This window comes from Sebastes umbrosus, chromosome 8 (assembly GCF_015220745.1).
Source record: "Sebastes umbrosus isolate fSebUmb1 chromosome 8, fSebUmb1.pri, whole genome shotgun sequence".
In the NCBI taxonomy this organism is placed as follows: Eukaryota; Metazoa; Chordata; class Actinopteri; order Perciformes; family Sebastidae; genus Sebastes; species Sebastes umbrosus.
The window spans coordinates 8,202,627-8,214,022 of NC_051276.1; the positions used below are offsets into that span (position 1 = coordinate 8,202,627).

Below are 11,396 nucleotides of genomic sequence, written 5' to 3' on the forward strand. Positions count from 1 at the left end.
GCTATCTCTGCAACCATATAACAACAATGAGTACCAACAAATTGTTGTTTTTGCAGTGGTGCCTGAATGCACCCTTACGTCCGGATGACGTAACGACGCACAGAGTCGTCGGGTCGGGGACTGACACACATGTGAGTGTTTGTTGATAATGATTTGTTCTGTGGATATTCACTATTAAACACATGTTAACTTAACTTTGGGACATGTTATTCACCTTGTTGAATATCTCTTCACCAGCTGAAGTGTCTAACTGTTGACAGTTTACCGCAGTGAGTTAATAATAGCTTGCTAAACAGATTATTTAGCTCAGGTAGCCGACCGGAAGCTAGCTGGATGTGTGTTAGGTCTAACCTACTAAACTACATGACAGACTTTCCTGAACTTACTTTAGATTTTTACAGTGGAAACGTAATATCATTTCAGTTCTTGCACCGGGCACAGTTAGCGTTATGCAAAGCAGGAGGTCATGGCTTGGAAGTCGAAGAGTCGCAACCTACAGGTGTTTGACACGGAGCTGAGTGCTGACACGGTGGAGTGGTGTCCTGTTCCGTCCAGCCACGACGTCCTGGCCTGCGGGACATATCAGCTACAGAAAGGGGTGAGATCACATACAGAACAGTCCTAACTGTCCCGGGACACCCCGTTAGTCTACCTGTCTTATGGGCAGGACCTCATACTAACCAGCACTGAGCTACCTCACCTGTTTTCATAGCATTACTGTCAGGTGTTCATTCTCTGTAAACACTGAAGCTTGTCATTGACATAGTAAAACACATTGACAACATGCTATAGGGTTCCCTTATAGTGCCTACACAACTAATAACAGTACTTGGATCAGCAATATGACTCCTATTTAATACATAGTGCATTTGTTCTCTTCACCTCCCAGCCAACATTTGTATGTGGGGCCCATGTGGGTAGTAAATGGGCTGAAAAATGGGCCCTATGTGGGATTGTCCGTGGGTTCCATAATGGCCCCATGCCAATTGCCCTTGTTGGTTTCATGCAGGAGTACACCGGGTGTTATATGGGCCAAATCTGGGCAACATAAACCAAAACCCATTTCGGCCCCAGGTTTAAGATCTATGTGCAAACTACATGGGGACTACATGGCCTGAAATATGGGTTGTAAGTGGGTTTGTCCACAGTTTCCATGTTGACCCCATGCACTAATTTTGCAGTAGTGACCCAACTAAGGCTCATATGGGTAGCCCACGTGGGGAGCCCATGTGGGACCAACTTAGTTGACCCAAGTGGGCGTCATTTGTGTTGCCCATTCTGAGCCCATGCACTAATTTCCCATTAGTGACCCACTTAGAACCCACATGGGGAGCCCATGTGGGACCTACTTAGTTGATCCCAGTGGGCCTCAGATAAGATGCCCATTTTGGGCCCATACCTACTCGGTACCCAGGTACCCCCGAGCATAACCCATGTGGGGCCCACATAACCATGTTGGCTGGGATGGGTTACAATTTTTCACTCTGAATCAATATGGATGTAAACATTCTCAAATTACAAAGTCAACACTTTCACCTCATACTCATTGTTTCATTTCAATTCAAGTTGGAGTACAGAGCCAATACCCCCAAAAAAACAACAGTTAAATAAATTAATTGTGAATACTTTGCCAAGCCTGTCTTGTAAAGTTATAATGATTATTATATGATCAATTGTGCAGCCTGAGTTCTTTGTGACTTTAATGCAGCAGTAAGAGGTACATATTGGGGCTACAGTAGCTCCTGTTAGTGTCTGACTGTTGGTGTCTGACTGTTGATTGATGATGTCCCTTTTACATTCTTCCTGTAAGCCAGGGGAAGAGGATGCAACCCCAATCCGGACTGGTCGTTTGTACCTTTTTGAATTTCGGCGAGAGGGATCGACGAGCCCTCCTCTCACTGAGCTACAGCGCATGGACACAGCGGCTATTTTAGATTTGAAATGGTAAGAAATCAGGTTGGACCAGCACTGTGGCTTTTTTTTTTTTTTTTTGTCATTGTCTGCTTCTCTTCTTGTTGATTCCTTTTGCATGTTCTCAGGTGCCATGTGCCGGTGTCAGGGAAGGCAGTGCTGGGAATGGCAGCTGCCACCGGAGAGCTGCAGCTGTACACTCTGTCAGACGCTCAGGTGAGAAATTTGGCATCAGAAGAATCATAGCCAGTGACATCTAATATTAGACGTTTGTGTACAGAATCGGTATGTAAGGATTTGACAGGACACATGACCGGTGAATATATACATCAGCCTCTGAGATCAAAACCGGTTGAAAGCAGCCTTTTCTACCACAATATTAAGTCCAAATGGTCCATTTTCTTTTAAGCAGAGAACATAATTCTAACCAAACTAAGTTATAATATTGCTTAATGTGGCATTGTCTGTGAGCAAAGAATGCATACAAGGTACAACATGTGAATGCTTATGTTTGTACTGTATATCAAATAGCACTGTTAGTTTTTTTTTATTGCTTTCCGATTTCTTTTTCCAATTATGCAACTTGTAAAGCACAATGAACTGCCACTGTGTATGGAATGTGCTAGAGGCAAATTAACTTGTCTTACATTGCCTTTAAGAAATGGCTAAACACCAAAATGGTCAGTGGAGGGCAACATCCAATTTTTCTGTGCTACATAGAAGTGTTTACCAGATTTATCAGATAATCACAACCATATGTGCTTCTGTGTTTAAGCTTGTAGATTTTAAAGCAGATTTTAAAACAGAGTTTGCTCCGTTAGGCCAACCTGTTGTCACGCTCGAGTGCCCTTGTATCTTATTAAAACTGACCATACGCACAGTGGTGGCCAAGAAAACCTGGAACACCTTACAACAGATACACAATATAATATGCGGTCTAATACAACAGACCTGCAATGAATAAGATAATAAACACAACCCTTGTGAAGCTTATATCATTGAGTTTGTTTGAGTGTCATTTTTAATTTATTTTTCCAGCTGTAGTCTGTGGTTTGTACTGGACTGCATTATGTTCTTGATGGACAAACGGCATATCACATACTACTGTACAATAAAACACATGACCCAGTGTCAACAACATCTCAACTTTATAAGCTTGCACAGCTGTTGTACTAAGTTACTGTACACATAGCCCCTTCAGTCTGTTTAGAGAGGAGGACACGCTGAAGTGAACCACAGTATTCGTTCAGGAGACCACAGAAATGTTGAAGCTGCTTAGTTCACTGTTGATTTAAAATGATGTGTTTGGGTAGTGACGCATGTGTTTACCTGTTATTATGTATTCTAAGACTTGGTGTGACTCTAGTTGTTGATGTGGTACTCTGCACTCATGAATGTTTGTATCCAGTAGGAAGGCGGCCGTAGACTGCACTCTCTGTGCAGTTTGGAGGTGGGAGCAGAGCGACTGGCCCTGTCTTTAGACTGGTCCACTGGAAGAATGGACAGGTAACAAACTGAGCATGGACACAGAGCCCGAGCACCTGCAGCTGTGTCAACAGTTAATTGCATATTTTGTATGAAAATCCCTGTCTAGTGTTGCCAAAACAGGGCAGTTTTCTGTCCTATTGGGCTACTTTTTATTTATTTGGGTGGGTGATAAAACATTTTATTTGGGAAGGTAAAGGAAGTGATAATTTGGGCTGCTTTTTTTATCATGTAGGCGGTTTCCATTAACAAAAAGTTTGGCTATATACCAATAAATCGGCACCTTCTCTCGTCCAAGTATGATTCAGATTAATTCAGTAGCTCAGCTGAACACACATGATAACTGATGACCATCAAAACCAAATGTTGATTCAGTTTAGTATTTATAATAAATAATAATAATTTATTTATTATCATTTTTTAATCAACTTTTATGCCAGTTGATTTTGCCTCTGGTGGAGCTACTTTTTGGAAACACTGGTCATGTCAAACGTCCCCCTGTTTGTCTCAGCAGCAGTGATGTGCGGGTGGTGTGCAGTGACTCTGCAGGCTGCGTCAGTGTGCTCTCCCTGGCTGAAGGCGCTCTGACGACTCTGTCACAGTGGAAGGCCCATGACTTTGAGGCCTGGATCTCAGCCTTCTCCTACTGGGACACACAGCTGCTTTACTCTGGTAACACTCCTCTAAATCACAATCTGTCATCTACTGGAAGTAATACACCTACTATGGATAAGTACCCCATACATCCCCACTTCGAAACACCCAAACTATGCCTTTAACATCAAAATGGAAACATAATAGAAATAATCATGTTGATTTTCACCCAAGAATATTCTCAGAATCTTTAGTATGAAAAAGTGGTAATATTACAGTGTAAAAATACCCAATTACAAGTAAAAGTCCTACCTTACAAGTTTTACTAAAGTATAAGTACGTAAGTATGATCAGCAAAAGTTACTAATCAGTATCACACTAAAAGTACTTTGTATGCTGCATGTCTCCTTTTAAAGTGTTATATGATTAATTATTTTCTATTATTCTTGTTGATGTGGTAATGTGTAATCAGCGTGTGTTTTTATGCCTCCATGGAGGCATTATGTTTTCGGGTTGTCCGTCCGCCGTACGCACATACGTCCGACCCATTCTTGTGAACGTGATGATTTCTCAGGAACGCCTGAAGGGAATTTCTTCAAATTTGGCACAAACGTCCACACACACAAGTACGAACTGATTCGATTTTGGTGGTTAAAGGTCTAAAGGTCACAGCTACTTCACGTCTGTTCCATTCTGATGGTTTCTCAGAACGCCTTCACCGATGTCTTCAAATTTGGCACAAACATCCAGTTGGACTCAAGGATGAACTGATTAGAATTTGGTGGTCAAAGGTCACCGCGACTTCACAAAACACATTTTTGGCCATAACTCAAGAATTCATATGCTTATCATGACAATATCACACAAATGTCTAACAGTATAAAACAATTAAGTGCTGACATTTTGGACAGACATGGATGTAAACTGCAACTTGACTTGTTGGCTGAGGCATACCACCGCGAGGTGGTAATTCTAGTTGGTGGATAAGAGAGAGCTCATTTTAACTGCTATATCTCTTTTTATTGATCATTTCGGTATGCTTGTACTGTATATGCATTTACTCCTTTTTCTCTATGTGTGTTTGTGTCATTCCTCAACAGGTGGTGATGATTGCAAACTTAAAGGCTGGGATCTCAGGGTTGGTCCCTCCTGCCCCACATTCACTAGTAAAAGGTGAGTACTGATGTTAGTGTCAACAGCATTCATTTGGTCAGCCCGTTGAGACAAAGTACATCGACAATTTCTGGTCTGTTCTCTTGAAGGCACTCAATGGGTGTGTGCAGTATACACAGCAACCCACATCGGGAACACATCTTGGCTACAGGCAGGTAAATATCCCAATAAACTCTCTATGGTAACTTGACATTGTGTGAGTATTACCTTTTATACTACCACTGCTTCCTTTCTCTTCGGTCTTCCTGCCCTAAATTGTCAGCTGGCTAACTCTTTCAGGCATGTTATTTTCTGAAAGTCTCGTGTCCTGGGCTTCTCTTTCTGCAGCTATGACGAGCAGGTTTTGCTGTGGGATGGCAGGAACATGCGGCAGCCTCTCAGTGAGAGTCCTGTGGGCGGTGGAGTGTGGAGGCTGAAGTGGCATCCGACCAATCAGCACCTGCTTCTCGCAGCCTGCATGCACAATGACTTCCACATCCTTCACTGCCAGCAGAGCCTAGGTGAGTATGAAGGAGAAAATACTTGATCTGGACTGTTACTTCTTTGTTTTTCCTTTTTCGCTTTTATGGTAGGTTAGTCATTCAGTTAACTTAAAGGGTAACTTTGGTATTTTTTTTCAACCTGGACCCCTATGTTCCCATGTTTTTGTGTCAAAGTGACTAATGGGGACAACAATTCTAGAAATTAGTCCAGTATTGAGGGGGAACGCTGTAACCGGCAGCTGCAAAGGCAAATGAGCAGCATCAATGTAATGTTAACATTCACTTAAAGTGCTTGTTGTTGCCACTGACAGGCTCAGATTGTTATTATATTTGTCTGACAACATTATGGAAAGGACCCTACAGAGAAATAAAAAAAATGTCTTACCTTCTCATCTAAATATTCAGCCATGACATTGAAAATTGTTTAGATAACACTAAGCTACGCTTTCTGTAATCCATCACAACAAACTCTGCCTGGCTGGCACTCGCAATCAGTCTGATTGCTGTAAACATATCAATATTGCGGTGACATTCGTAATGCTGACGAATGCACTGGCACTGCGAGGACTATGTGAATGGAAGAATTAGGAGGGAGCGAGTGTTCAGGGATAACCTCACCCACAAGCTCCTCGATTTCTGTGTCAGAAAAATTCTCTTGATCAGCAGGATCATTTCTATACTGAAACATTCATTAGGTGCTTTGCATCGACCATTTATGGTACAATGTGGGCGTGTAGAGGGCGGGATACGAGGCTGATCCACGTGTGCACATTTTCAAGTTGCTTTTGAGATTTATAAAAGGAAATTACGCACGGTTTTACAAATCAGAATATTTTTAGGTGTATGTACAATTGTACGTATGCAAATATTTAGAGTGGATCCAGTATGTACTGTTAATTATAACTGAGACCCCAGGTCAACTTGAGAAGTGAGCTATTTATGTTTCTGCCATAAAAGTCTTAAACCATCAATGTTTTCCTGTCACTGTCCAGAGGGCAGTGGAGGAGCGTGTCCCGTCGTAGCTTCCTATATCCTCCACAACTCCCTGGCGTACGGAGCTGACTGGTCCCGGCTGTCCCTGGAGGAACCGGCTCCCTGCTCCCCCGTTGCTGCAGAACCAAAAGAAAGCCTCACAGAGAGTGGAAGACACTTGAGAATTCAGTATGAATCTCCCACCGCCAGCTTTGACACTTCCTTGGAGGATGATGCAGGACGATACATCCCAGAGGGCATTGCAACGCCCCCTGTCACCCCAAGTGCAGGCCCACCTTTCAACTGTAATGAGGACGCCCCATCACTGACCTGTCTGCTGGCAAGCTGCTCCTTCTATGACCATATGCTCCATGTGTGGCGCTGGGACTGGACTCCAGAGGAGGCTCAACAGGAATCAGAGCAATGTTGACCAGGCTGTAGCGCTGGCTGCATTTTACACTATAATAATTATTTTCTATCAAATTATAACATTTACCGAAGTAAAGCAGAATGTACAGCCCAACTATAACATTGGCATTATATACTGTGATTCAATTCACCATCTTCAAGATAAGTCCCCACACTTATCACAGAATATGCAATTAGGAAAACCCTATATTTTCGTAATTGATTTTTATAAACTTGTATTTAAACAATATCCTTACTGTATGTCCTGTAGCAGAAAGATCAATAGCACCATTCACCCACATACCTTGCCTTTTATTAAAGCTTTTTTAGGCACTTTGTGATTGTGTTAAGGAAAATTGTTGACAAAAACACCTTGCTTGAAGACAGCACCAATTGTATTACTGTAGGTACCCATGCAGTATGTGTGAATGTGATTGATTTTATTGGTCCTTAAAGGGAAATTCTCTTCATTTGCACCCCTCTGCCTTTTAAGGAAATTGTGCTCCTGCATTCAGTTAAGCATTAATGACATTTTGGCAGGGTTGATGCTTGATGAGTTGTGATTTAAGCCCAGAGAGGCTGGTTGAAGGCATGTATTAAGACTCCCTTGTATTGAATCTGATCTAGATGAACCCCTTTTTGCTTTTATGCAAGTGTTACACCAGCATATGTGCTGCTCCCTAGAAATCTGAGGCTGTGATCTTCACCATATGATGATTTTTGGAAAATTGATCACAGTTGTTTATCAACATTTGTAAATGCCACTTCAACTGCTGGTTACATTCAGTACACTTTCTGACCAATAAAGTTACATTGTCAAGTTCTGGGTTCACTGTGCATATCTTAACTTGGACACAGAGTGAAAATGTCTTTCTCCTCTGTATAAGACAATGTCAAGAATAACTATCAATAGCCTCAGGACAGTCCTCTCCATGTTATGTTCTTGTTTGTTCAACAGATCTTTACAATGACTAAGGCACAACTCTGCAGTATGGATCATAACCCTTTAAGTTTTTATTTTGCCGGATGATCAAATAACAGAAAAGTCAACCACGTGTAGGAAATAGATTTTTTTAAACATAATATACAGTCCCATTTGTGAAGGTGTCACATCAGCTAGTCTGTAGCTTTCAGTCTAATCAGAAGTCTGTGTCTTTCTTTGTCAATACATTACACTGTGAGTGCATCTTTAACGCACATAGTTCTTGGGATACAGCTTGAAGAGCTTCCCCTCCTGTGTGGGATTGAATCCATATTTCTCCAGCTGTCCTTTGCTGAAAGTACCTTCTTCAAAATCTCTCTTTATCTGAGGGGCCACAACTTCAGCAAACACACTTTGTGCCGTGACTGGAGGCTCTGTTCCTTGAGGAGAGCGATACGATACGTAGGGTTTAAGTTTGAATCCCTCCAAGTTAGGCACCACAAACTCAGGAATCATGGTCCGTATGGACAGAAACTTTGAGCTGGAGAGCTTCAGTCCAGTGGGCCTTGCGCCCCTGCCTTTATTATGAGTCCTTGATCCACGCTTGCTGGTGAACTCAGACATCCTGTCCGCTCCTCTTACCAGACCCCTCATCAAGGTGGACAACACACCCATGGTGTCACCGCGTTTCCTCCTTCCAGGGCAGAGAAAACCTGCAGAGAATACATTATTGTTTTACACATGTAACGTCATTCTAGGCAAGGCAAGGCAGCTTTATTTGTATTGCACATTTCAGCAACAGGGCAATTCAAAGCGCTTTACATAAACATTCAAGAACATTAAGACAAAGTGCAAAAGAACATTAAGACATAATTAAAACAGTTATAAAAACATAAAAAACATTAAAGATTAAAGAAATAAAAACAAGCTAAAATAGAGTATAACACAAAAGAGTAAAAGCTCCAGTGCAGTATAAGATCATTATCTGGTTTAATAAAAGGCAGCAGCAAACAGGAAAGTTTTAAGCTTTGTTTTAAATGAAGTCAGAGTTGGAGTTGGTCCTGCAGGTTTCTGGGAGCTTGTTCCAGATATTTGGTGCATAAAAACTGAACGCTGCTTCTGCATGTTTAGTTGTGACTCTGGGGACACTAAGCAGACCTGATCCAGATGACTTGAGAGGTCTGGATGGTTCATAACATAGCAGAAGATCAGAAATGTATTTGGGCCCTAAACCATTTAGTGCTTTGTAAACCAGCAGCAGTATTTTGAAATCAATTCTCTGAGAGACAGGGAGCCAGTGTAGAGACCTAAGAACTGGACTGATGTGATCCACTTCCTTGGTCTTAGTGAGGACTCCAGCAGCAGCAGGTTTTGAATCAGCTGCAGCTGTCTGATCCATTCTTTAGGAAGACCAGTAAAGACGCCGTTACTGTAGTCAAGACGACTGAAGATAAATGCATGGAATAGTTTGTCCTGCTGAGACATCAGTCCTCTGATTCTTGCTATACTCTTCAGATGACAGAAGGCTGTCTTTGTAATTGTCTTAATATGGCTGTTAAGGGACGTTGTCTTCTAGGGAATCAAGGGAGTTTAAAGAAGCATTTCTAATTCAGCTAAATTAGAGAATAACTGGAAGGTTTGTGTTATCTAACTCTTTAGCTAGCTAGCTAACGACAATCTATGAGCCAGCTGATGTTGCATCGTCTGCTGCCAAGCTACACGTTAACGTTACTCAACGTGATGCATTTACACTAAAGTAGTTGTTACCGGTTAAATGTTATAATGTTTAATTAACCATAAGTTCTTAAATTGTTATTTATTCGTCTCCTCTCACCTTGAGCCCAGTGTCGGTCCAATGTAAGCAATGTGCTCAGACTGTCTAAGGAAGCGCTCAGCGATTGGTCGAAAGCCAACACCATCCACCAATCACAATCCGAGATACTAGCACTGAACGCTCAGTGATTGGGTGACGTCAAGTAACCCACAGTTACCTAAGATACAGATACATGCCCCTTCAAAATAAATGCTTAGTATGAGCAAAGCAAATATGTATCTAGCTAAGTTCTCTATTCATGTTCAGCTCAACCATGGATATACCTTGTATCACTAAAGAGTAAATATACACCCTGTATTCCTTTTTAAATACAGTGTAGGTCTTCATCACATACAGTGGCGGCTGGTGGAAATGTTTCTAGGTAGAGCTGTGTCACATAAAATAAGAGAAAATAAGATAGAACTTTATTAATCCCGAAGGAAATTATTGTGCCAGAGATTGCTCAAAAATACAACAAAATTACAACAAGTTCAAGTGTATAAAATACAAGTGTATAAAATAAAAAAGTACTATTTCTAGCACCAGTGCCTAATAGAATAACAATTAAGTAAGATACAGTAGTAGTAGTAGTAAAATGAGTAAATAAGATAAGATAAGTAAAATAAAAAAGGTAAAGTAAGCTAACAAACAGAAAAATAAGTAATATTGCACATGTTGGACATTAATATTGCACACAATGAACAGTGATATTGCACATGAGAATGTAAAAAGTAGTATTGCACATCTAATCAATCTCAATTGCACATCTAATCAATCTCAGCAAACATCCTGGTATGATTTAATGCAAAAAAGTGAATGTATTAAAAACACCTTACTACTTTTCAGTAATTAATCAACCATATTTTACTCCAACGGGAAGAGTAAAGAATGCTTAGAAAAACACAACAGTATAACATGTACTCGGTGGTGGAAAGTAACTAAGTACATTTACTCAAGTACTATACTTAAGTACAATTTTGAGGTACTTGTACTTTACTTGATTATTTCCATGTTCTGATACTTTCTACTTCTACTCCACTACATCTCAGAGGGAAATATTGTACTTTGTACTCCACAACATTGATTTAATAACTTTAGTTACTTTACAGATTCAGATTATTAATACAAAATATAATCAACAAATAAAATGATGTATTATTATAGATTAAACTACCCAGCCAGCGGTATATAAAGTCATTAAAATGAGCTCCACCTTTACCAGCTGCAACATTAAAGTGATGAACACAGTAATGCATCAATAAGTATAATCCAATAATATACATTATTCTGCATAATGTGTATTTTTATGTTTGCTACTTAAAGTATATTCATATGCTAATATAATAATATCTACATATAATAATAACACCGGACACTGAGTACAAATATAATATCAATATCATGTGCAATACTACTTTTTACATTCTCATTTACATGTTCATTTTGTGCAATATTAATGTCCAACATGTGCAATATTACTTATTTTCCAGTTTTTTAGCTTACTTTACCTTTTTTTTATTTTACTTATCTTATTTACTAATTTTACTAAATGTTTCTTACTTAATTGTTATTCTATTAGGCACTGGTGCTAGAAATAGTACTTTTTTTATTTTATACACTTGTATTTAATACACTT

General features: G+C 40.3%; 2 protein-coding genes across 3 annotated transcripts; one reads left to right on the forward strand and one right to left on the reverse strand.

Annotated features, from left to right (window-relative positions):
* The first annotated feature begins 17 nt into the window (after positions 1-17).
* Positions 18-7,848, forward strand: dph7 (diphthamide biosynthesis 7). 2 transcript variants are annotated; one of them, XM_037778472.1, is made up of 10 exons: positions 18-131; positions 424-598; positions 1,811-1,944; positions 2,040-2,127; positions 3,323-3,417; positions 3,908-4,068; positions 5,091-5,163; positions 5,253-5,318; positions 5,491-5,663; positions 6,638-7,848. In XM_037778472.1, exons 2-10 carry the CDS (start codon positions 467-469, stop codon positions 7,045-7,047), a joined length of 1,332 nt encoding a protein of 443 aa, XP_037634400.1. In that variant the 5' UTR covers positions 18-131; positions 424-466; the 3' UTR covers positions 7,048-7,848. The 2 variants fall into 2 exon arrangements, with proteins under 2 accessions (XP_037634400.1, XP_037634401.1); XM_037778473.1 differs by lacking the exon at positions 18-131 and adding an exon at positions 145-269.
* Positions 7,849-8,010: 162 nt separating this feature from the next.
* mrpl41 (mitochondrial ribosomal protein L41) lies at positions 8,011-9,911 on the reverse strand. The gene is made up of 2 exons (XM_037778474.1): positions 9,782-9,911; positions 8,011-8,660 (listed from the first exon to the last, which is right to left on the reverse strand). The coding sequence occupies exons 1-2, from the start codon at positions 9,864-9,866 to the stop codon at positions 8,215-8,217; spliced, it is 531 nt and encodes a 176-aa protein (XP_037634402.1). The 5' UTR covers positions 9,867-9,911; the 3' UTR covers positions 8,011-8,214.
* Between the last annotated feature and the right edge of the window lie 1,485 nt (positions 9,912-11,396).

What these genes read in the sequence shown, in the direction of transcription:
- dph7 (XM_037778472.1), top strand. Translation starts at nt 467, where the DNA reads ATGGCTTGGAAGTCGAAGAGTCGCAACCTACAGGTGTTTGACACGGAG. An exon ending in CACACAGCTGCTTTACTCTG is followed by an intron (nt 4,069 to 5,090) that starts GTAACACTCCTC and finishes ATTCCTCAACAG; the next exon opens with GTGGTGATGATTGCAAACTT. An exon ending in TCACTGCCAGCAGAGCCTAG is followed by an intron (nt 5,664 to 6,637) that starts GTGAGTATGAAG and finishes GTCACTGTCCAG; the next exon opens with AGGGCAGTGGAGGAGCGTGT.
- mrpl41 (XM_037778474.1), bottom strand. Translation starts at nt 9,866, where the DNA reads ATGGTGTTGGCTTTCGACCAATCGCTGAGCGCTTCCTTAGACAGTCTG. An exon ending in GGACCGACACTGGGCTCAAG is followed by an intron (nt 8,661 to 9,781) that starts GTGAGAGGAGAC and finishes TATTCTCTGCAG; the next exon opens with GTTTTCTCTGCCCTGGAAGG.